The sequence below is a fragment of the Phascolarctos cinereus genome, unplaced genomic scaffold (assembly GCF_003287225.1).
Source record: "Phascolarctos cinereus isolate Bilbo 61053 unplaced genomic scaffold, phaCin_HiC Scaffold_4;HRSCAF=312, whole genome shotgun sequence".
Classification (NCBI taxonomy): domain Eukaryota; kingdom Metazoa; phylum Chordata; class Mammalia; order Diprotodontia; family Phascolarctidae; genus Phascolarctos; species Phascolarctos cinereus.
In genome coordinates, this window is record NW_027555847.1 from 463,527,877 (window position 1) to 463,555,086 (window position 27,210).

At 36.4% G+C, this 27,210-nt stretch overlaps 1 protein-coding gene across 1 annotated transcript in view; it reads right to left on the bottom strand.

Moving 5' to 3' along the window:
• The window catches only part of PREX2 (phosphatidylinositol-3,4,5-trisphosphate dependent Rac exchange factor 2), a 382,998-nt gene that overhangs the window by 56,559 nt on the left and 299,229 nt on the right, over positions 1-27,210 (bottom strand). The window contains exons 36-37 of the mRNA XM_021002117.2: positions 13,845-13,911; positions 13,397-13,587 (exon numbers count right to left, since the gene is read on the bottom strand). Coding sequence (XP_020857776.1) covers positions 13,397-13,587; positions 13,845-13,911 — 258 coding nt within the window. The remainder of the gene's footprint in view (positions 1-13,396; positions 13,588-13,844; positions 13,912-27,210) is intronic.

The following is a 27,210-nucleotide window of genomic DNA, read 5'->3' on the forward strand; positions in this document are numbered from 1 at the left end:
ATTACTTAATTGAAATGAGACAAATGACAACGTGAGAGGGTAGGGAAGGAACAAGCATTTATATAGTGCCTACTATGTGCCAGGCATTGTGCTAAGTGCTTTACAATCATTATCCCATTTGATCCTCACAACAACCCTGGAAGGCAGGTGCTATTATTATCTCTATTGTATAAATGAGGAAACTAAATAAAACAGAGGTTAAGTGACTTGCCCAGGGTCATACAGCGTCTAAATGTTTAAGGCTGGATTTGAACTCAGGTCTTTCTGACGCCAGGACCAGCGCTTTAGCCACTATACAACCTAGCTACTGTGTGTGTGTGTGTGAGAGTTTGAAGCAAAAACTACTCCACCAATCAGCTCTGATACTTATTTCTGTTATATATTTTTTCCTGTGTTTTGTTCCTACTCCCTTATCAAATAAGCTTATAAGTATGTTGTTGTTATTACACTTTATGTTATTACACTTTAAATGGGCTTTTGTGGATTAGTATGGAAGCATAACAACCCTTTATAGAATTGTTTTTATGGGAATATGAATTGATTTCAAAACAACTCAGTTTAAAATTAAACTTATTTGAACACAACCTGTACCCACAATATGGACTGCCTGGGCTTATTTTGTGTGTGTGTGTGCTTCTTGACTACTTGTACATATGTATTTACATGTCATTACAGATTAAAAAGTTGCATTTTTTGAATAAACAGACTGAATAACATAATAGTTTGTACAGTATTCCCAATGCAGCAGTGGAAAGATCACTAGACTGGAGGGCAGAAGACTTGGACTGAAAAATCAGATTTGCTATATACCTTCTTTACAGCTTTAGACAAATAACTTCACTGCTGTGTCTCAGTTTCCCAACTGTTAAATGAGAGTGTTAAACTATATGATTTCTATGGTGTCTTATAAGTTTTGGCATTCTATTTTGTGAGAATTTTTCTATGAGGCAAACTATATAAATGACAACTTTCTTAAGGCCAATTGGTGCTATGTTGAATTCACTGAAGTACAATATGTGCTTGAGCATTAGCTGTCAGATTATATTATTTCAAGGGGATGAATGACCCTGGGAAGCCCATTACTATGAAAGGAAAGAAACATCTAAAAAATTCTACCACCCAAATGTTAGTCTATTTGGTTAGCCAATTATCAGTGACATAGCACACACAGCCTAGTTTCATATGCCCATATACCTACTTATAAATCAGTGCATAGATCTATGGACATTATATGTACATACATCTGAGGAAACTTTGAGCTTGAGACTAGTAAAGTGAACAGACTTCCCATCAAGGGTTAATTCAATTGTCATCAAGAAGCCATAAAGAGAATATTCATTCATGTACACATGACATGACACGAGAGTTTTTGATAGCAAATAGCACCAATGCTTAATGTCAAATATGATGGAAATCACAAAAGTTCATTTCTGGTTTTGAAAGAAATATCTGACCAAAGTCTATTCAAAGTTTAGTCAAACCATCAAATCCTTCAAAAGAAGGGATAACTACAAGTTTCTGCTCCATATCAGAAAAACTGATATTTTAAGGTAAGAACCTTAGGCATATTTAGGATATATTTTTATTTCAAAGCACTCCCAGAATTGTCACAGCATTTGTCCTTGCAGATTTTATTGCAAAATAAAATTATACTCAATTACAGTCTAATAATTCCTTGACGCAATAAATTAAAAATCTATAATGCAAAAAAATGAGGATGGGGACCACTTCCCTTGGCCTCGTTCTCTATCTTTAGTAAATATCATGTTATTAAATAGTAAACGTCTTTCCATACAAGAGTCTCACTATGATATTATTTTAGAGCTTAAGTCACAAGTAAAATCATGCAATTCAGCCATTAATAGCCCTCCCAAACTCTGGGTTATGAGGGTCATTCTATGGTAGGGTCTCTACAACATTCCTAGGCACTAAATCTCCTAGAATGGAATTCAAGTGTTACGAGCTATCCAGAGCTCTTTACCCCCTATATTATAGTATGCTTCCGTTTGGAAAGAGTATTCCTCCCAGCCCCAACTCAGTTAAATTAATAAAATAAGAAATTTAAAGCAGGAAGGTATCATGGTAGTCATCTAATTCAGCATTTCATGGATGAAAACACTGAGGGCCAAGAAGATAAATCACTTGATAAGATCACATAGCTCATAAGTTGCAGGATTGGGATTTCAACATTGGTCCTCTGATTCCAACTCCATTGGTTTTTCACTGTACCAGTGCTTTGGTTCAAAAGTATGTCTAGAAATATCAGAAGTTAGAAGCATATGACTGCAGTATTTGCCAGGGTGGACTTCAATAAATCATTTACTGTGCTTTACTATATACTAGGCATTAAGGTAGGCTCTGAAGATACAAACAGTGAGATACTTCCTATCCTCATAGAACTTAACTTTAATAATGAAGTCTTAGTAAAAACAAATGCCAAGACTATCACATTTAGATAGATATGTATATATATGTATATGTGTGTACATATATGTGTATAGATATACATATATTATATATACACATATACATACATATACACATATATAACATACATATATGTTACAATGAATGGTGCATCTAAAAAACATTCTGCTATAAATTCCTGGAATAAGTACCAATCAAGATTCCTTGACTTATCCTGAATCATTTACATTTCATTTGCCCTTTTTTAAAACTTCAATTTCTGAATAACTTTCTCTAGATATATAACTTTTATTTTAATTTTACTTGTTCCTACTGGCTGGGGAACAGCAACAAATAAAGTAGAAGGCGTTATCCTTGGTTTTGGATGAAGAAAGACAATGTTTTCAGCCCTGATATTTTTGGAGCATCCTGATTTTTATTGCATAATGAAAAACTGGTTGGCTGATAGGCAGACACAGGAGTAATGAATAAAAAATCAAACACTACATTGAATGGAAAGTTGCTGCAGTGTAGAAAACAATAAGGGGATTTAGAAATCCCTTTGGCACCCTTCCTAATTTCCTCTATCAGGGAAAAAATTTCCCTTTCCACCTACCCAGACTTCCTTCATTCCCAAATCAGCAACTTTTTAGAAAGCCACAATGTAGAATCAAATAGGCTATTTACTTATATAAAGATAAATTAATTTGATGACATACTAGGCATTTACATGTAACTTGGGCAAAATGTAACTGTGACTATGAGTACTAGGTATGAGGGCATCTATTTCTCTTGATGCTTTGTCAAGAGGTTGCCCATCCTTATGGGATCTATTTTTTGTCTAATGGACAAGGGAAAAAATGTAAAATAAAAATGAGGGAAGAAATAGAAGAATAAACAAAAGCTAAACTATCCATTAGTAGTAACCAATATAAGCTAGATACTCTTTTCGTTCCTATTATTGATTGATAGCTGAGATAGGTCCCCAGGACACTAAGAAACACACTAATGAGGCTAGATTTCATAGATTTCAAACTATGAAGGACATAAAATATCATCAAGTTGAATCCCCTCTACTTTTTTCCAGATGAGGAAACTGAGACCCTGGGAAATGAAGTGACTTCCCAAGCACCTACAAGTATTAAGCAGCATATTCAAAAATTTGAATTGAGGTCCTCAGACTCTTAAATCCAGTGTTATTTAGTCATTTCAGTTGTGTTTGACTCTTTGTAAGTCTTGGGGCTTTCTTGGCCAAGATACTGGAGTGGTTTGCCATTTCCTTCTCCTGCTCATTTTATAAATGAGGAAACTGAGACAAATAGGGTTAAGTGACTTGCCAGAGTCACACAGCAAGTAAGTGTCTGAGGCCAGATTTGAACTCTAAATACAATACTCTCTATTAAGATAAATTGCCTCTCAAATGGAAGAGTGTGTGGCTTCTTCCATATTTGATTACCTAGAGCCACCTCTTCCATTTCTTCCTTATTCCCACAAATAGACACATATACAGCACTTATGCTTTTACCCTCAAGCCCCTGTTATCTATTGTGCAGAAATGCATATTCACTGTCAAAGGAGGAATTATATTGTTCAAAATTGAGACTGTCCCAGAAGGCCACTTCTGAAAAATGAGATCTTTGCAGTGATTTAGTGCACAGAAACTTGGATGTAGAGTGAGAAAGGCCTGAGTTCAAAACCTGCCTAAAACGTTTACTAGTTCTGTGACTTTGGTCAAGCAACAGCTTCTCTCAACCTCAGATTCCTCATCTGTAAAATGTAGATAATGTCGGGGTTAGTTATTGTGAGGATCAGAGATGATATTAAATGTGTAACATGTTTTGTAACTTAAATCACAATACAAATGTTATTATTGTTGTTATTCATATGATGAAAATAAATTATGCAAAAAATGACCATGCCAAAAATAACACCACCACTCCAACTTGGAAAAAAATTTGTTTTGTTTTTTTTAAAGTAAATATTTGTTTTCTGGTTTTTTTTGGTTTTGTTTTACCACACAAATGCAAAACAAAAAACAAACAAAAAAAACTCATACTGAGCCTCTAGTACACCAACACTCTATTTATATTTGTGTATTGTGTTAAGTTAAAGGGCATCCAGTAAATTGAGAATGGTAAACAAACTTCGAAAATTGGGCTTTTTCTGAATGAGATGGGTGCAGGTGACTTTTTTTCATTTGCTCTGTCCCCACTCTCTCCCTTTATTCTCTCACTCCATTCGTATGGCACCCTTTCAATCCACTGCACAGCCTGGACCCCACCACTCCATTCCATCTACTATTCATACCTATCCACTTTTTACCTTCTTTCTGCATGTGACACTGAACCTCAGGAAGCTACTCTTGTAGCTGCTGAAAACAGCAACAGGGCTATTTATTTATATGTGGCTAATGAACTTTATCAGAGAGAGAAAATGTAAAGACTTTAGGCAGGGGATGCCTGTTAATCTCCTCTCACAATTCATCTATCCAGCCTAAAGGATGGGGTTGGGGAAAGAATGGGAGAGTTGGCAGGCTATACAGCGTTGTTTCTACTTCGTTTCTGAAGAGAACCAAAGAAATCTAGGTGTTGGGATAAAATAGTAAATGATGGGTGATACCTTAACTTGTGCACGAACTGGAGTTAAGTGAGGCAGAGTTGTACAAAACAGTCAGCCTCGTTCTCTCTTTCAGAGTCACTGAGGTCCAGTGGTAGGACAAAAGTCAAGATGACTGTCAATGGCCTGTGACACAGTGGATGACCTTGCCATCTTAGATGTCTGACAAAGCTCTAATGTTCCATAGCTGCTTCAGCCACCTTCATAGTTGTTTGGAAAAATTGTTCTCATCAGCAAATTTCACTAGGAAGTCTTTATATGCTTGGGGCAGACACCCACCTAACTCAGTGACTGGTTTGAGGCCTGTCGGTTATCTTCAACCTGGTTTAGCCCACCTACCAAGATAATTTTACCAGGCTGTGGACACTGCACATACTACAGCTTCTTGGAGCCACGAGTGAGATTGGGTGGTAGGTGGATACCAAAGGTGGATGAGCAGCCTTGAAAAGGGCTCAGCAAGCCCTCATATCAGAGGTGCTAGTGCTCCCTGAATGACCCATACACTAATGCACTATTGGTGGAACTGTGAAATCAGTACAGCTCTTTTTAAAGCAATATAGAATAATGCAAATAAAGTAACTAAAATATCTATACCTTTTGTCCCAGAAGTTTTACTACTAGGTATATATCACATAATATGATCATGTTATATTTATGCCAAGAATGCAAGAATTATGCAGGAATGCAGTTCAATATCAGTGAAACTGAAAACATAATTGACCATATTAATTAGAACAACAAAATTTGAATATCTTAATAAACGCAAAATAAGCCTTTGATAAAATTAAACAGGATGTAAAATAAATCCACATATATCATTAGCATTTCTGTAAATTATCAGGAATCCTTGCAAGAACAAAGGAAAAAAAAAAGAAATTCCATAAAAAAATCCTCCAGAATATATTAAATACTTTGGAATCTACCTACCAAGAACTATAAGAACACATCTACAAATATTCTTTAAGGAAATAAAGATAGACTTAAATAGTTATAAAGATATTAATTGTTTACAAGTAGGCCAAGCAAAGATAGCAAAATGATTAGAGTACTTAAATTGATTTGCTTATTCTATGCCATAATAATCAAACTACCAAATGATTACTTAGTAGAAATAGAAAAAAAATAACAATAAATTCAACTGGAAGAATAAAAAGTCAAGGATCTCAAGAGAAATAATGAAAAAGCAGGGGGCAGAAAGGAGACTTAGCAGCATTAGGTCTCAAGCCACACTACAAAAGACACTATTAAAATGTATTTTCAGTCCTTTCTGACTCTGTGACCTCCATATCGGGTTTTCTTGGCAAAGATAGCAGAATGGTTTTATTTAGTGAGACAAATTATGGAGAACAGAGAGAAGCAAATAAGCCTAGGAGTATAGTATTTGATAAGCACAGAGATCCCAGCTACCGGATAAGGATGCAGTGCTCAACAAAAACTCCTGTGAAAACTGGACAGCAGGATGGCAGAAATTAGATTTAGACTAACATCTGCCACCAGATACCAAGATAAGCTCCAAATGGATAAATGAATTAGATATGAAAAACGAAGAAATTTCCTTCTAATCTATTAATATGAAAATAACTCATGAAGAAACAATGGATAGAGAGGATTGTTCCTACAAACATCTTTCTGTTCTCTTTTCCTGTTTTCATTAATGATACTTTGGGAAATGTATAGACCAGGGATGAAGAACTGCAGCCTCAAGGCCACAATCGGCCCTCTATGTCCTCAAGTGTGGTCCTTTGACTGAAGACCTAAAGGGTCACATGTGGCCTCAAGGCTGCAGGTTCCCCATCACAATCTAGACCACTCTCATAGGAACTTCACAGACATAATTTCTGATGTTTTTCTCTTTTGACTTTTTTTAAAATGAAAACACTACTTGTGATCTTGTATCAAGAAGGATAGACTTGGAGTCAACAAAATATTAGGGTTCAAATCCCAGCTTTGCCATTTTCTAGCAATGCATCCTTGTACAAATCATCTCAATTTCTTAATTTCAGTTTCTTCCTCTGTAACTAAAGATAATACACTTGCAGGATCCACCTCTCTTATACTCTCTCCCACAAACTCACCTTTCCTTTAAACTTCACTATCACAGCCAGGTTTGCAACCTTGGTGTCATCTTCAACTTCTCACTCTTATTTATCGCACATACCAAGTTACGACAAATCTTGTTTCTTCCTCTATAACATCTGATATATACACCCTCTTCTTTCCACTCACAAATTGACTGCCCTAATAGAGGTCCTTCTCTAGATTATTTCACTAGTCTCCTATTTAGTTCTCTGTCTTCAGGTCTTTCACTTATACAACCTATCCTTCACGTAGCACTTGTGATTTTCTTAAGAAGTAGATCCCATCATATCAATAAACTCTGCTATCTCACTATTGCCTACGGAATTAAAAAACTACAGCTGACCTCCTTCGTTATTTAAAATCCTTCACAACCCGACCTCTTTCTCCGTCTCTAGTGTCTTAACATTTTAATCCTCTCCACATACTCTGTGGTGCAGCCATACTGTACTACTTGCTGTTCCTTGCACATGACACACCATTAGCTCTCTGTGCACCTTTGCTCTGGCTCTCCTCCAGCCTAGAATCATCTCCCCTCCTCACCTCTGAGTCTTGGAGTCCTTGGTTTCTTCAAGATTTAGCTTAGTTCATTCTGATTGATATTTGGCCACTGGACCCAGATGGCTCTGGAGGAGAAAGTGAGGCTGGTGACTTTGCACAGCCCTCCCTCACTCAAATCAAAGTCAACTGCAAGTCATGTCATCATCTCCCCGATACCATGGTCTTTTTCAAGAACAAAGGACAAACCACAAGCACAGCTTAGGTTCCACCTACTACAGAAGGCCGTTCTGATTCCCCAACAGCTAGTACCTTCCCACATGAAATGATGTCAAATGAAGTAAGCGGGGCCAGGAAAAGATTACCTTGTGTCTAGTTTGTGCACATCATATATTTTCATACATGTTGGCCCATAGAGTAGAATATAGACTCTTTGAGTTCAAAGATAGTTAAATTGTTGTTTCTGTACTCCCTGCACAAGGCCTGGAACACAGCATTTTGCCTGTGTTGCTTGTTTGGATGCTCTTAAAATAACCTTCTTTAGCAAAAGGTCACAATACTCTCAGCTGGCTACTCTTATCCTGTTTTTTTTGTTGTTGTTGTTGTTTTCTGAAGCAATATTATATATTATCTTTCATCCTCCTCTACCAGAGTTTCAAGCACATTAACTTGTACTCTCAACTTCTTGTGCCCTTGACTACTACTTTGTTCCACTTGGCAAAAATATTAAATGTTTATTGGCTGAGGTGGTGTGTGGTCTCGTAGAAATGATGACAGTGTCTTTACATTCTACACTCCTCTGCAATTAAGGAATTAAGCACTTGGCACACAATAAATGCTTCTTGAGTTGAACTGAAATCATAATGAATAAGACTGTTGATAAGAGAAGTGGACAAAAAGGAAGTTTTCCAGGGAGCTTTAATATATGCAAAGCAGTACTTCAGGAAATAAAATTTAATAAAACACAGAACCAGGAAACATATTATGGGTAGCTTTTCAATAATTCATTCTGAAGTCTATTCCTACTAATTTTTTAAATCCAGCATGTGCAGCTGTAACATTTTTTAGGTTGTCAGTAGAAACTAGAAATCTGTGAATAATTAGATTCTTTCAAAACAAAAAGTAAGTGCTCTAGTTCTGTAGGGTTTTTTTAAATCTTTTTTTTGCTTTTTTTTTTTGGTGAGGCAATCAGGGTTAAATAATTTGCCCAGGGTTACACAGCTAGTAAGCTTCAAGTGTTTGAGGCCAGATTTGAACTCAGGTCCTCCTGACTCTGAGGCTGGAGCTGTATCTATTCCACTACCTTGTTGCCCCCATAGTTTTTTTTTAATGCTTTAGATCATCACAGATTTCCTGATTTCCTACAATATGCTAAAAAAAAGTCCATCCCAACCAAGAATTCTTTAATAGTTAGCCAGAATCATGTCATTTTCTCAGCTAATATGGATTATAGGGTATTTTCTATGTTTAGTTGAAATGATCATAGAACAAAATCTCAGAAATATCATTTCAATTATTAGAGTGAACCTCCATTGTGAAGATTTAATAGTAAATAGGTGTTGATAGCAAAGATTATAGATGTCAATGTTTAATTTTCTTTCTAATTTCTGACTTGCAATTGTTAAAGGACTCTTCAGGGAATACACTTGAGATTTCTAGCATCAGCACATGTTTTACAAATCTGAAGGCATAAATACATCACTCACCATAATCAAAGTTCATATTTTCTAAATCCCCACATGGATAATAGAAAGGAAACTGTATCACTTTCGAGTGGTTTTAACTTGAAGAAAGGACAATTTAACTTGGATGCCAGAAAGACAGAAGGTCATAATATTCCAGGAATCAAAATAATTAGTCATCTACCTGATACACTCGGAGGAGAATTCAGTGACTATGCAATGATTACATGATAGATATCTGTTCCTTTTACAAAGAACATTCTAAAATTGCTGCATGCCTAAGGGAATAATTTGGATAAACTGCTTGTGATTCCTAGGATTAAACATAAAATTCAAATGGAGTTAACCAATAAGTAGAATGAGTGAATAGGAATAGCCCAAATTGAACTGAATGGTGAAGAAAGCAAAAGGATGAATGAGTGAAAGAGTATTTATTAAGTATTTACTATGAGCAAAGCACTATGCTAAGCAGTGGGGACAAAATTGAAAAAAAAAACTTTTCCTGATTTCAAGGAGCTTACAATCTAATGGGGGTGGAAAAAACTTGTAAAATATTTCAGCTTCCAGTCAGATAGAAAGGTCCTCAAAATGCAGAAAAGCAAATGTTGATGTATCATCTCTAAATCTTATTTCCACTAATAAAATCCTATCAGTTTCTGATACTTAGCCATTAGACTATGCCATGGACTTTGATGTAGAGAACTTTCTTTTCAGTCTTCAATAATTGTGGCTTCAATACCTTTATTTGTCCCATCACGTCTTCATTGGGCAGACTAGTAGGCTAGTTAGAAATAGGACAAGGGTCCAGGATGGGGTAAGGACAATTATAGACGTTCTTGAGGTTCTTGAATTTATCTATCTTTCAACAGCAGTTGTTCAATGATTGGTACTAGTAATAGAAAGGTGGGATCTTTTCCATTGTGATTTCTCCTCTCAATGATGTCTGAGAGGTCCCGGATGGAAGCACGACCACTCAATTTATTCTAGATGATATTGCTATTCCCAAGGCTAATGTGTTCAAGATCTTAGACTATCCCAATCAGTCTGAGGGGAAGTTGTGGTCAAGAGGACCGCATGGGTGGTGGTTTGAATTATATGGCTCAAGCTGCCTTTTCTCTCACATTCAGGTCACTTGCTACTTAAGTAAGAATAAAAGATTTAGAGTTAAAAAGAACCTTGAAGTCATGTAGTTCAGCTTCCTTCCTTTAAAAGACAAAGAAACCAAGGTCCAGAAAAATTAGTGATTTTCCTTTATGCTCACATTATATGAGGTTCCACTGAAGGAATGACATCAATACAACAAGGATCAGGGTTCACAATAACTGCCTTCAGCTCTTTGAAGGCTTGCCATTTGGAAGAAGGACTACAACAATTCTGTTTGATTCCGGGTGGTACAAATGAAAGCAATGCCTGGAAGTTGCAGAGAAGCAAATTTAGGTTTGATTTTGGATGTGGAAAACAGGGGGAAAAAATCTGCCTGACAATTAGAATGATCCAACAGTGGAAAGGACTTCCTCAGCTGGTAGAAGATCTCCCTCCCGCTTCCCAGCTCCAATGAAGAACTTTAAGCAAAGGCTGGAGCATTCTGTGTCATGTTGGGTGTAAAGGGCTTTCTTATTCAGGTATAGTATGGAGTACATGATTTGTGAAGCACCTTCCAACTTGGATATTCTAATCTTGTGATTTTATGATGCTGCTGCATTGGGACCCAAAGAACCGTAAAAATAAATAAATAAATAAAGCCTAGAGAAAGGACACCAACACACTGTTGTATCCTCTAGAGAGGATTTCCAGGGCAGTATGGATAAGAATAGTACAGTAAGAAAGGCACGGATGGGTTGCAGTCTGAATGAACCATTGAAGAGACTCACTGAAGCAATTAAATAATAGATCTGTTGATGTAATGAAGTCATGAATAGATGATTTGTTTGGGGGAAGTTCACTCAGAGGTACAATGCCCTTCTAAGAAAAGACTACTTCAAAAGTCTACAGTTTATTCTGCCAATTAGTTATTTTATATTTTCAATTGAACCATAATAATGATTCCTTTATAATAGAGGTATAAAAGTAAAACATGAAATGAATACAATCATAATTAAAATAGCAGCAAAATAAAACCACATATTAAATCTACCTCAAGTCAAGTCAACAAAAGTTTATTAAGTGTCTACTATGTGTCAGATGCAGTTGCAAGGCTACAAAGATAGGGATGCTAGGGATACAAAGAAAGTAAAATAAAACCAAAACAAAACAAAACATCCAAAATGCAAAAGGTAAAAATATTACTTTAACAGAACAAACACATTTTATAAGGTGAATTATACTGGACCAGAAAAAAGCAGGAAATTCTATAATAATATATACCCTAGTCCTATTTCTACAGGCTTAAAAAAAAAGCTCCATCTGATGACAGAAGACTGCTATTTCAAATCAAGGACCCATTAATCTCTGACCCATTCTGCAGTCATGAGATAGGAAAGAAGAGGGTGAAGTTATAAATTATTTACTTCATCACCAGATAATGGATTCTGGACATGTAAACAGGGATTTCCAACTAACTGTTTCTGTTTTGTTTTGTTTTATTTTTGCTTTTAAAAATCATTTATTTAATATCTTTATTTTTACATAAGTGACACATTTCCTCCAGTAAAATCCTTTGTAACCAGTAAGTACACTCAAGCAAAACAAATATATTGGCTAACCCTGAAAATGCAAGCTTTATTCTGTATCTCTAGTCTACTATTTCTCTATCAAAAAAATAAGTGGCATTCTTGACTATCTGGAAGTTTTCTGAAGTCATTACTGGGTAATGAATTGAATTATTAATTTGTCTCTCAATAGTGTTCTCCTTTACATCAGTGTGATCATTATATAAAATGTTCTCTTTATTCTGCTTATTTTCTTCTGCATTAGCTCATGTGCCTTTTCAAATTTATCTTATTTGTTTATATTTGTTATTTCTTAGGACTCAATCATCTTCCATTACATTCATAGATGCAGGACTTCCCCCACCTTGCTGAGGACATCTAGTTCAACTCACTCATTTTATAGATAAAGAAACTAAGACCCAAGGAAGTTAACTGACTTGCCTAAGTCAAACCAGTAGTAAGAGGAAGAATTATGTTTTGAACCAATGCCCTCTGATTCCAGTGTTCTTTAATTGAGAAGTACCAGTTAGTGCCTTGCTATTAAAAAGTGCTGCTATAAATATTTTTGTAAATGTGGAGCACTTCCCACCGTCTTTGACATCTCTATGGTATATGACTACTAATGAAATCACTGGGTCAAGAGGCACATGTAGTTTGGTAACTTTTAGTATAATTCCAACTAGCTTTATAGAATAGCTGACCAATTCATAGTTAAACCAACAATGCATCAACATGTACATTTTCCTATAGTCCCTCCAACATTTGATAAAGTGACAAAAGAGCAAAAAGTAATCTATTTCCATAACCAACTTTACTTCTTCCCTCCTAGTCATCTATATTTTTGGACACTCACCTTTTCCGCCCCTACCATCCTTCTCTAAAGCGTGACTGTCAAAGACAAAATCATTGAGCGAAGATTTCCCTAAAAAGATCTCTCTTCTGTTCCTCAGTAGGAATTCTGTCTTTGATACAGAACACAATTCTACTTGTGGTATAAACAAAAGGGAAAAAACAAACAAACCCCTCCCCAAACTCTTTAGATTCATACCTATGGGGTTGCAGGGGATTTAAATGCACTTTACCTGTTCTGAACACCTACTACTAATCATCTCTAATGATAATAATATAGAACCTCTTGACAAAACTGAGACTTTATTAACAAAATGCAGCATTGATATAAACCTGAATTGTTGTTTACAGCATCAATTATAATTGTATTTATTTGTACGAACAAGCAGCAGTTGAAAATGTATTTATTAAGCTCAGTGATCATTACTCATAAATTATTTTGTTTTAATTACCAAATCTGCAAAGTTTTTTCTAAAAAAATGTTCAGAATATTTGATTGCTTCTGGTTCAAAAATGTGGTTAGATAATACCCCCTTTTCAAGTAAACAAACAAAAGTAGGACACAATATGCAAAACCTCACATTTCCTCCTGAAACACTAAAGATGGATGAGGACACCTACCTATGCACTCCACTATTGCACATGATGATATGGCATGCTCCCAGCCTATTGCAGAGTTCTGAAGAAACTGACAGCAATCCAACTCCTGAGGCACTGCATGCTGTGTAAGCACAGGCCGCTGTTCGTTTGGATCTAATGAATGAGATTACCAGGCGATAAAGTTCATCCAAAGCATTCAGAGGTCTCATGAGCTGCAGGAGAAAACACACATAAAGAAAGTCAAAAGTTCCATCAAGAGACATGTTGCAATTACAGGGTCTTTCTGTGTTTACTAAATGGGCTAGAAAAAATGTGCTATTACCACTCCTCTGAGATGACAGAACTGGATAATTCAAATACTACCACTGAATAAGTCAAAATTATCCCATTAAGACAAAATTAAACAGGTTAGCAGCGTAGTGCATTTAGCTGACAAAGAAACATTAAATTAAATTTTATCTTCTTTTACCTTATCTATATAAGCAGCTTTTGATGTGGAGTTAGGAGGTGAATTTGACTTGTCCAGGTAGAAAGCCCTAAAAGAATCCAAAAGAGGAAAAAAAATTACTTATTGTTTAGGAAATGTTCGGTGATCTTTTAAAAAAATGATTACATATACTTTTTACTCTTCTTGTTTATTTTGTTTTTAAAGAAACTGGGAATAAACAGGAGCTATGGTAAATGGAATGGGGCAGTAATAAATATTGTTCCTTTCAAAGTAAGTATTAAATCTTCAAATTCCCAAGATAACATATATCCATGTAGCCATGGGGAAAATCCCCTCACCCCATGTTACCTTATTACACAATGGGTATGCCTGGAAATAACCTTCTATCTAAGAGCTCAGTACTTGCTACTCAGCTTTTCCCAGAGTCTAAGCTACCTATTAGTCAGAAATAATAATGGAAGATTCACTTGTCCTTTTTAGTTAGAAAAATAATATTCAGTAAGTTCTTTACTAATTCAAGCCATGGTCAAAGCCAGCCTAACGTGCAAGTTATGCACTTGGATCTTGGAAGATGACAGATTCAGCATATGGCACAGTGCTGCCCTCCTGAGACCATGAAGGGTCATCCAGGACAAGGCACAGGAACCTCTCTGGAATAAAATTACCTGAACTTCCAGGTAGCATCTTGAGTACAAATGAACTTCTGAATGCTCTGTGAATTTTAACACACTAATCAGTAGTAGATTCCCTTGTCTTAGACTGACTCAAAACTCATCAAAGTCCTTATTTCCATCTCTTGGATAATAGTGTCCATAAAATCTCTGGTAACTAAGTCAGACCTCAGTATTTCATCTTGCTTCCAAGTGTGCCCTGATCATCACCTTTTACCCTCTGGTAAGGTTTATCCTTCTACCTTGTGGGTTTTTCCTTAATTGCTAGTAATCCTACCTTAGTTGGCACATGGCAATAGATTAATTGTGAATATTTTAATCTTTTCAATTTTAGAAATTTTTTTACATCTATAACATAGCTATTTTTTCAAGTTAAAGAGATACATGATAATTTGAAATTTTGATATTGGTAAACACACTTTGAATTTCTAAAATAAGATGCTATGAAGTAGAAACTCAATTAATATTCACTGATGTATTTACACAACAAAAAGGCAACAACCCTATTCTCCAAAAAGTTCTCATTATGGCAAAAAGATGATGCAGGATTCTCAAAGACTCTACAAGACAAGTCTTGCTAAGCTGAAAAGGACTCAAGTATATTTCCAAAAGGAACCTCTGTCTATTGAAGACAAGCCTAGTTAAATATGGAGGGGCTCTTTACCAATAGACTGTCCCTTAATTTATGAATCTGTTGGCCAGGGCAATCCACAAAACAAAGTAAAATACAAAATATGCCTCAGTCCTGTGGCTCCCCCTTTTACTTCAGCAATGATAGTAGCAACAATCAGAAAATGCTAAAAAAAAAAATCACATAGATTTTAAGTAATCTAGTAACACTAAGAAAATTTTTAGTACGCTAAACGTGAGATCCTTCTCAGATGACCAACACGCTCTATACTCTTCTAGCAAATGAAATATATCAATATTTATATGCTCACTAGAAATGAAACCAGAAGACGTCAAGAAGTGGCAATTAAATTGAAGGATGATTCTCAGATTCCCTTAGGAGAGGCTAATAAAGAAGTTAACAATGCTGGTTTCATTGCATACCCAAACGCAACAAGAAGAAACACATAGTATGACAATTAGTCATTTCACCCTGTATTGCTAATAATGAGCCAAAGAAAAAGACAACCACAAAAATAATTATAGTTTACGAACCTACATGTCTTGCAGTGGATGAAAACATAGAGATATCCTCTGAAGAATTTCACAGGATTCGCCAAGATTATTCAATATATACAACTGAGGAATTTATAGTACTTAGACCAAGAATGTGAACTCTCCCAGAGGAGAGGAAAGGTTGGTCACAACCATCAGCCCCTCCCTTTCCCCTCAGGGCACAGGCCAATCCCACTACAACATTCTCTTACCTTCCTTATACATTGACATAGAGTACAAAAGGAAAAATATTGAAAAATATAATGCAAAATAGTGTGGGATTAAGAGATGAAGGAAGCCAAAAAGGAGGGAGAATCAAAATGGGAAGACTTATTGGGATGCTACTGCAACAGTCTTGGTAATGAGGGTACATCACAAATGGGGAGCAGCAATGGGAATAAAGAAGAGACAAATGTGAAAAACGTTACAAAGGCAAAATCAACAGGCTTTAGCAATTGACAGGAGATATAGATGATTTTATATATATATGGATATATATATGTATATATCCATATATACACATATATACATATATGTATATATACACACACATATATACATACACATATATACATATTATATATATACATACATATATAAAAAAAGTCATGCTTTAAACATGGAAGACTGGGTTAATTATGGTGCTACTGACAAATAATGAAATGAGAATAAGAAATAGGTTTAGGACAAAGCTTAATTTGGCCATTCTCGGGTCACATAACTAGAAGTTAAACTGGAGAGCCAGAATTTTTAACACACAATTCCATGATTCTTGTAAGGAAATTTGCCAAAGTACAGAAAGTGAAGGGAACAGTAACAACAAAACTATAACAGAGGGAAAAGAATGTTTCAGAGCTGAACACAGCTAGTTAAATCACTTGTTATAGTTGAGGTTTCTCTAAACCTTGAGGCACTTGGCGAAAAATGTGTTATATAAATACTTACCAAAGATCATTATCATCTCCTCAGAATACTGTACTACCCCAGCCTGACATTACTGCTGACTACATTCTACTACATCTAAAACAGAGCTTTATAAACCTTAAAGTACTGTGTATATGGGCCTTTTTGTGATTACTATATAGAGCATACTCTTCTTTCTTTCAGAAATTCCCATTTCCTTCCAAAACTGAGTGTTGCTGACTCAGTTAAAAGAATCATGTTGATCTCATTCTGTTATTTTCTATTAGAGGTTGAGTTGGCAGAATTTGCAGATAAAAAAAAGATTAATTCAAGATGGGAAGAGTTCATGGGAGAAAAGTTTTACGGCAGTTTTCAATTAGATTCAACTCAAATTGGTTAGGCATTTACTATATCCAAGGTGCTGGGGGTACGAACATGAAAAATGGCAGCCTCTGCCACTAAGGGCATTAAATTAAGGAGATAGGGGTGTAGTGGGGTGGGGATAAGACCATGTAGACAAAAAAAATGAAACAAAATAAAATGGAAATGGAATAAAGACCAACAAGAGGTCCAGAGAGTATTCTAGAAGAAAATTTATTAAGGGGAAAATCACTTTCAGCTGAGAGGATGAAGGAATGCGTCAGGGAAGAAGTACCTCAGCTAGACCTTAAGAGAAAAGAATTATTCTATATGTAGAGAGGTGGAGAGATTATATTTCAGGCATCTTGCAAAAATGCACAGAGATATGAAGAGGTAGCACGAAACTAGAGAACCACTTCATTAGAATGCTGAACAGATGAAGTAGAGAGCCTTAAATGAAGGTTCTTCACAGGTGTCTAGCATAGTCAGATGTATGATTTAGTAATTGTAATTTTTTTTAAGGCTTAAAGTCTTTTTTTCCATATATTTTGATTAATTTCATTAAATATTTCCCAATTACATGTAAAAAGTGTAAACTTTTTTTTAAATTTTGAATCCTTTCCCTCCCTCCTTGAGGAGGTGAGCAATTTGATAAGGATTATATATGTGAAGTCATATAAAACATATCTAGGAAGATTCATTTGGCAAGCATTTATTGTCCAGCCAAACCTGCCCACTTGCTGTTTTCCATACATGAAATTCTTCAACCTCTTGTCTCTGAGCCACTGCAAGGCTATCTCTTACTAGAGGAATGCTCTCCTCTGGAGCAAGGGAAGAGAAGGTGAATGGTGAGGGTGGGGAGTGCCCCATGTTTGGGGATTTGTGGGATTTAACAACGGGAAGACAAGGTAGAAAGTGGAAAATGGCGACCTGTTGAAATGATTAATTATAAAATCATGACTACAAGCAGGAAGTAAAGCTAGCAGAGGGGTTTGAGAGATAGGGGCAGAGAACAGGAAGAACAGAGGGACCAGAGTTCAAGATGATGATGGACAGCAGATCCAAAAGGGATGAGGTTATAAAAGAGGTGGAAGGATGGGAGATGGTTGTCAGAGAGAAGATTTCAGACTTCAGGATAATGGAGAGAAGCAGTTTTGAGTCACAGTAAGTGGCTGAGGAAGTATAAATGAAGGGGTCATGGGAGGTGAGGAGGCTAATAAATCAGGAGGCCAGAATGTTTAAAGGGATCATCAACATGGGTAGTAAAGTCATTAACAGTGATGAAAAAAGTTGAGGTGGAGAGGAAGTCTGTAAGCAAGGTGGAAAGTTAAAAAAGTATTCTTCAGGCCCATATATAACTGAAAAAAGTCTCAACAAGACGATGTAATTGGATGACAACTGCAAAGAAGGAGAAGTTACAGAGGAATGGAAGGGTCAGAAAATATTTATGGGGAATAAGAGATACTCCTCCTGTCCCTGTGAGTTAGGTGACAGTACTGGAAATTATTTAAAACTCTGAAATGTCAAAAAAGAGAAGCTTCTTTTGGGGTAACATAGACAGGACATGTTATTGCCCTATATGTCATTATGTTTTTTCTGATTATCAGGCATTTTACTCCTTCCCATCCCCCAACTCCAGGGAGAAAAAAGCAAACAAGAAAATAAGAACCCTTTTAATGTATATGCGTAATCAATGAAAATAAATTCCCACACTGACCATATCCAAAAGCATCTGTCTCACTTGACATATGTAGTGCTTTATCTTTTTTGACATGAGGGAGGTAGAATTCTTCTTCATCATCAGTAAAAGGCTGCTTCTTATTGGAAAAGCAATCTCATCTTTTCTATATGACTATATCACACGACTGAAACAAAGATTTCCTTAAATATGTGATAACATGCACAGTATATTCTAAAAACAAAACAAAAAAAAGCCTAAAATAATTCCTGCCACAGAATCATAAAGTTGTTTACTAAATTTGGAACTGTATATCTTTATTTGAAATTTGAAGAACAAATCCTCAGAATGGGAAAATGAAAAACAACCATACATTAATAGATCACAAGGACAATGATGAGAAAATGTAGCAACCTGTAAGCTAGAAGGGTACATACAATTAATTTGTTATTTAAATGCAGTTATAATTACTTGTTAATCTAAAGGACTGGAACTTGAAGGTTTATGATGCATTTAAAGAAAAAAAAAGCAAATTAAATGCTTCCTAGAGAAGATAATTCCCATCAGAAAGCGACAACTTAGCTAGAAATTCTACTAGCTTCCTAAGGTTATAGATTTTTATAAAACTCCAGTATTTCTCAGAGTATGACAATCCGTGGACAGCACATAAATTTCTAAAGCACTTCACTTAATTACAAAAGGCTTGTTATGCCCCTAATCAAACTTTATGAGAAAAGTTAATGGTAATATTGGCCTTGATCCAAACCTGGACAAGAGTTTATTATGCTTTTGAAGTGAGCAAGAATGAAGTCATAGCACTCTGAATACACTAAATATTATTAAGACTTCTGAGAGTCCTACTTTTTATAATCTCTAATAGATAACTCTTCTATAATTCAGGCATATAGTAGGAGCAATTTGTTGTTCCACTGTTTGATTTTATTCTAAACTCGCTGTACTATGTAAAATTAAATTGCATAAAATATCTTTTATTTGACAGGTTTTTCGTGAAATTCCATAGAATGTATTATGAAATAACTAAAGACCAAGATAATTATACTGCATATATAACATTACAGAGTAAGATAAAGATGTTCTCTGAAAAGTCTGGCCATGTGCAGTAGGACATTAAAGGACAGAAGAAAATGTACATTAACTAAGAGACAGAGAGATTTGAATCAATGGCTTAGTAAGGAGAAAATTTTACAAATGAAAATAATCACCTGTACCACTCAGCAAGACTATGACAAAGTGAACAAGGAAGTGATGATGCTCAAATGGAAAGAGAGAAATAAAATTTGTAGTGAACACAGAGACAAGCATAGGAAGATATCTGAACGTTAATGAGCCTAAGAACCAGGAAGAGTAATACTAAAGGATTCTTTCATATACATGTGAGGTGAAGATTGTTATTCACCATTCTATAAGATCAGATCACTTCTCCTTGCATGGTCAGGATCATGAGGCATAGCCTTTGAAGGGGCCAGGGATAGAAACTAGAATTCTGATTTCATTAGCACAGGAACTCCCAGACAAGGATTTGGACCTTCTCTTCAATTAATAGTCTAGAGCAGGGGTGGGGAACCTGCAGCCCCAAGACCACATGTGGCCTTCTAGATCCTAGGGGGCAGCCTTTTAACTGAGTCTAAGTTTTACAGAACAAATTCTTTTATTAAGGGGATTTGTTATGTGAAGTTTGGATCCATCATCATCATCATCATCATCATCATCTCTCTCTCTCTCTCTCTCTCTCTCTCTCTCTCTCTCTCTCTCTCTCTCTCTGTCCTTTGAACTCTCTTTTCCCCTTCTGCTTATAAATATGTCCAAGTTTCCCCAACTATTAAAAATGGAAACCAATACAAAAATCACACACCTCTTCCACAATATCCTCAGGCTATCATCTCCACATTCCTTCTCTCTTTCCCAATCAAACTTCTAGAAAAATCCATCTGCACTTTCTGCCCCAACTTCACATCCCCATCATTCCTCAACCTTTCAATCAGGCATCTAAACCTACCATTTTGACTGAAGCTGTTCTTTCTAAAGTTACCAATGGTCTCAAATACTAAATTAAAAAACCTTCATCCTTCTTGAGGAAAAATACATCATAATAAGCCCTGGATTTGGAGTCAGAGATGTTAGGTCAAGTAACCTCAAGTCAAGAAGCATTTATTAACTGCTTATTATGTGCCAGACATGATACAAGTACAAGCAAAAAAGACAGACAGGCCTTGGCCATCAAGGAGTTCACATTTTAATAGGAAAAGATGACACATAAGAGGGGCCTGAAAGTCAGGGTTTAGAGGACCAGGATCTCTACACAAACACACATGGTTAGTTAAGGTAGTTAAAGTAGTTACCTTCAAATCCTAGTTCTGTTACTTAATACTTGGGTGGCCTGGGCAAGTCATTTAAGCTCTCTCAATTGTAAAATGAGAATGTTGTACTAGATGACCTTAAAGGACCTCTTCCATTTCTAAAAATCTACAATCCCATGATCCGTCTGCAGCTTTTGCTGCTGTTGGCCACTTCTTCCCTTCTCCTTTATCAGTTTTTCATGACATTGCTTTCTCCAGGTTGTCCTTCTGATGAAAATTTCTTAGTTTCCTTTATGGGGTCAGTAGTAAATCTATGGCCCATCTGCTAATAACTTTAAGCTAGGCTCTTCTCTATGCTCTCTCCAGAATCTCATCAGTTTTTCTTGTTCTAATTGTCATCTACACAAAGATTCCTCCCAAGTTTAAATATTGTCATGTCCGTCTCTGCACAGCATGCCTAATTCATTATCCACCCCCACTAAACTCACCCTTCTGTCTAACTTTCCCATTCCTGTTGAAGTGTTGTTACTAACCAGATTTACAACCTTGAATCCCCCCTCAACTTTTCACTGTTGCACCCTGAATATAGAATCAGTTGACAAGTCTTGTCAACTCTAGCTCCATGACATCCTTCATATCCATCCTCTTCTTTCCATTCGCAGAGCCACCGCCCTAATTGTGGCCCTCATCACCTCTTGCCTGGAATCCTGGAAAAGTATCCGAAGTGATTTCTCTGCTTCCAGTTTCTCTTCTCCCCAATCCATCTACTATAAAGCAGACAAAATAATCTCTCTAAATAAAAGTCTGAATATATAACTCGCCTGCTAAATTTGCTTTGCACAGACTTCCTCATGCCCAGAAAGTTCTCTATTCTTATAATCACCTCTTGAAAGACCTTGTTTCCCTCAAGTTTCAGCCCTGGGTCTATTTTCTAAAGAAAGCTTTTCCTGATTCCCCACAATTATTGATACTCTCAAACACGCCATCACCCAAATTACTTTGTATTTCTTTTGTATGTATTTTGCATTTGCTCAACTTTGCACATGCTATTTCTCCATGTTGGTAGAACATAAGCCCTTTGAAGGCAGATGCTATATCATTTTTGTATTGGTATCCTCGGCACCTAGCAGAGTTCTTTAAATTTCACACACAGCCTGCCTCTTGATAATGGAATACATTAATGACAAATGAACATAGTGCCCAGAGCGTAAGGGGAAGAAAATTTATTAGCATCTTAACCCCCAACTTCCTTGTCATGAATGAAAAACTCAACTGCCCTGGGATGGCAAATAATCACGGTCATTTTAAAAAATTTTAAGTTTGAAATTTTACTTTAACTTCACAAAAACCTTCAGAAGTTGGTAGTACAAGTGTCATTAGCTCCATTTTTACACATAAGGAATCAGGCTCAGAATGATTAAGTTATTTGCCCCAGATCATACAGCTACCAAGAGGCAGCATCCAAGCCCAGTTCTTTAAGCCTAGTGTTGTCTTTTTTTCCTCCTTCTAATATCTTAGAACAATGGTGAAAACATGGAATGACTATTAATAAATCTTTGAAATTGGGCTGGGGATCTTTGCCCCTACCAAGCAAGTATCAGAACATCTTGACAGAAATCTGTGTCAGATATGTGTTTATTATTCAGTTACTACACTTGCATTTTGACAGTGATTTCTTGGAAGGATCTAGATCAAAAAGAGCAAAAACAGGGACAAGATTATTTATTTATCAAAGGGTTTTTTTCCCCTTTTCCCCTTGTGTCCCAGTGAAAGTTAATGCTAATGAAGAAGGAATATATTACTAGATAACACAATCATATATCTTCACTTTTACCTATTGGTAAGTACAATAGAATTACAGAATTTTATAATTGGAAGAGCTCTCAGAAGCCAGGTAATCAATACATTGAAAAGGAATCCCCTGTACAACATACCTGATATGTAGTCACCCAGCCTCTACTCGAAGAGCTCTAATAACAGGCAATCCCTATGTCATGAAGCAATCTATTCCTTTTTTTTTTTTTAGTAACTGGAATTATTAGCAAGTTTTTCATTACAGCAAACTCAAACTTACCTCTTTGTAGCTTTCACTAGGGCAGTTAGGTGCTGCAGTGGATAGAGTTCAGGAAGACTCATCTTCCTGAGTTCAATCTAGCCTCAGATACTTAACAGCTGTGTGACCCGGGGCAAGTCACTTAACCCTGTTTGCCTCATCTGTCAAATGAGCTAGAGAAGGAAATGTCAAACCACTCCAGAATCTTTGCCAAGAAAACCCCAAATGAGGTCACCAAGAGTCAAATAGAACTGAACAACAACAAAGCTTCCACCAACAGTTCACAGTTCTTCCCTCTGGGTTCGTATGATAAAAAGTCTAAGTTCTCTCTTATGTGACAACCATGCAATTGCTTGAATATAGTTATGTTCATGCTGAATCTTCTCTTCCAGAGGCTAAGTACTCCCTTTTTCCTTCAGCTGTTTCTAGTATGGACATCTGGTAGTAGAAATAGTGTTGAGTTGGGAATCAGAAGATTTGGTTTCACTACTTCCACCGTATGCTTCCTTATAAGCTGTTACCTGGTTTGAATTTTGTCAAACCTTTCTAGACTTGAGTTACCTCATCAATAAGATGGTTAGAGTAGTGCTTCTTAAATTGTGTAGCCCACAGTTTAAGAAGTGCTGAAGGGGTCATTAGTGAAAAAATTTAAGAAGCCCTGGATTAGATCACCTCTAGGATCACTTCCAGATCTAAATCCATGAGCCTAAAGGACTTCAGAAATTATCCAGTCCAACTACTAAGTTACACAGCAGAGAATCATTGAGTTGGAAGGAACCTTAAAACTCATGTGGTCCAACCTACAGAGGAGGAAACTGAGGCCCAGAGAGACGAAGTAATTTTTGTAGAGTCACACAGGTGGCAAAGTGAGGATTTATTTACAATTCATCTGACTTTAAACCCAGTGTTGCTTCTACTATATCAATTCTTTTAAGTAGGGAAATAGCTTTGATATTTTCTGGTCCTCCTTGATTTGCAATAGAAAAATCAGTTCTCTGTTTTCCTAAAACTCACTTTGTTCCACTCTGATTTTTAACATTTTTCTTAAGTTCTTTTTTGTGTTTCTCCTCTTGGCTACTATTAAAGTTATCTATTCTCACAACTGCCACCTAGTGGTAGGTTACTGATCGTCAACAAAGCCCTTTGCCATTACCTAAACAAATGTTCTGTTAAGAGGCTTTGTGGTTGGGGTGAGGGAAGTAATAGCCAACTGTGGCTATTTTATAAAATGCCATCCAAATATGATTATTAAGATTACATGTAAAATAGCATTGAGAACTTTTATGAAAATGCTGAAACAAAATAGGCATCACAAGAGAGCTTGGAATTTTCCTATTAGATTTTTTTAATTAAGGGAAAAATTTTAAATGCTTCTCATGCTTTAAATGACACATAGTTTAAAAGAGGTATGTAATTCCTTCAAATATTTAATTCCTCCAAATATACAATATATATTTATCTCATTTTTAGAGATCTTTGTTGTTCAGTCATTTTCATTCATGTCCAACTCTTCATGACCCCATTTGGTATTCTCTTGGCAAAAATATTAGACTGGTTTGCCGTTTACTTTTCTAGCTTATTTTTACAGATGAGGAAACTGAGGCAAACAGGGTTAAGTGACTTGATCAGGGTCACACGCTAGTAAGTGTCTAAGGCTACATCTAAACTCAGGTCTTCTTGACTCCAGGCCCAGCACTCTATCCACTGTACCACCTAGCTGTCCATTTAGAAATCTATAATTAATACTCTCTCTCTCTCTCTCTCTCTGTGTGTGTGTATATATGTATACACACACACACACACATATATACACATATACATATATATATATATATATATATATATATATATACATATATACACACACACACACATATATACGTATACATAAATCTAGGAGAATTAGAGACTTTGAGACTACTAAAAATAGACTGCTGTAATTTAACCAAAACCAGTATATTGAAAAAATAATTTGCCAAATATATAACAGAGAGATTACTCAAAAGGATTCTTAGATAATACTGTTCACTTATTCATGTTTAAAACTCATTAACAATTTTACAAACAGGGAGACTTTAAGATATAGTTTCTTCTTCACTTTAATTCCATTCCTCACCTTGGACACTCCATCTCTGTCTTTTGCACTAGTTATCTTTCCACTTCTCAAATGCCCTCTTTATCATCTCTGCCTCAAAAATTCGATTTTTTTTCCAAGAACCAGCTCAAGCCCTTCAATTTGAATTCTTTCCTGATCCCCTTTCAATTACTACTGCCCTTCCTTTCAAACTACCTTAGATTTAACTTTGTATTTGTTTGCACTTATTCTATTTATCTTTATTCTGTATGTATATGTATTAGTACAGATTGTTTCATTTATTGCCTTTTTATCCCATGTACAGTGCCAAGGCACTAAACAGGCACCTGATAAATGCCTGTTGATTGATTAATAAATTAATTTCATAGGTGGTCAACATTTACATCGGTAGACTGTATACTGCTGATGTCTTATTTATTTTTATATCTCCCTTAGCACTCATGACAGTGCCTTGCCTGTGGGAGATGCTCAATCAATGTTTGTTTAACAGAATATGAATCAGAAATGAAATTCACAGAGCATCACCTTCTGCAGTATTTCTCCCAGTGAGACAAAGTGACGGTCAGGGGATAAATGTCTGCAGATATTGCCCCAGGTGAGCCTTATTACAGTCATGTTTTCACATTGCAGTGGAACTGTTATATGACTCCAGAGTAGCTGAGGATAAGATGGATCTGAAACAAACATGGTTCTACATTTTTATATTGGGGTTTTAAAGCACCATGGTTGGAATTCTTTCTCTCTTTGTTGCCACACTATTCAGAACTTCCCTTTTACGGTCAAGGGCACCACCTTCCTCCTATTCACCTAGACTCAAAATCTAGGTGTCAACCTTGACTTCTCATTCTCCCTCATCTCCTAACTTTAGCTAAGTTCTGTCAATATGACCTTCATGTCATCTCTCACACATGCCCCTTTGTTTCTTCTGACACTGCCACCACTCTAGTAAGGGTCTTTATTGAGTCCAGCCATTTCCACTGACTTTCCCTCATATCTCTCCCTCCTCATCTGTGCTTCTTCACTTCCCTAGCTTCCTCCAAGTTCTAGCTAAAAATGTACCTTCTATAATATAACTTTCCAGATCCCTCTTAAATCTAATGCCTTCTTTCTTGATTATTTCCAGTTTATCTTGTACATGGCTTGTTTGTACTTAGCTGTTTGCAAGTTGTCTCACTGTGATTCCTTTGAGAAAAGGGATTTTTTTTAATATCTCTAGCACTTAGCACAAAGTCTAACACACAGTAGGTGCTTAATAGATGTTTATTGACTGACAGTGACATGTCTCCTTGTTGTTCCTCATGCAAGATACTCCATTTCTATACTCTGTACCTATTCACTTGCTGTCCCCTATACCAGGAATGCTCTCCCTCTTATCTCTGCCTCTTGGCTTCCCTAGCTTCCTTCAAGTCCCAGCTAAAATTCTCCCTTCTTTAAGAAGTCTTTCATGATCCCCTTTAATGCTCTGTTATCTCCAATTTATCCTATAGAACAAATTATCTATCTATCTATCTATCTATCTATCTATCTATCTATCTATCATCTATCCATCTATCTAAATTTAATTCTACATAGGTATTTGCATGTTACCTTCACTATTAGACTGTGAGCTCCTTGAGAGCATGGGTGATCCTAGAAGCCAAGATGGCAGAGCAGAGGAAGAAGCTAAGCTCTTCCAACATTCTCCTGCGAAACAGCTTTAAAACAATGCCTCACATTGAACTCTGGAGCAGCAGAGCCAACAAAAAGTCAATGCGAGACATTTTTCCAGCCCAAGAAAATTGAGGAGAAGAAGTCTATGACACAAAGGTCTGAGGAGACCTGAATTCCATGTGGTGGTAACACAGGCCACGGACTTGAGGGCAGCAAAAGCAGCAGCAACAGATTCAAGATCTCTCAGGCCAGTGACAGCAAGGGCATCTGACAACTGGCCATAAAGAGATTACAGGGGACCCCTGTGCTAGCCTTGGGCACAGGACAGGATGCTGTTTGGCAACTCCCTTTCCAATACCCCCTTCAAAGTCACCAGGGTGAGAGAAGCACTTGCAACGCAAAGGATCAGGGAACTTGAGGAACAGAATCACTTTCTGTCCTAGGGGAACAAGGATGCTAAGGATCAATATTGCTTACAGCTTCAAGGAATAAGGG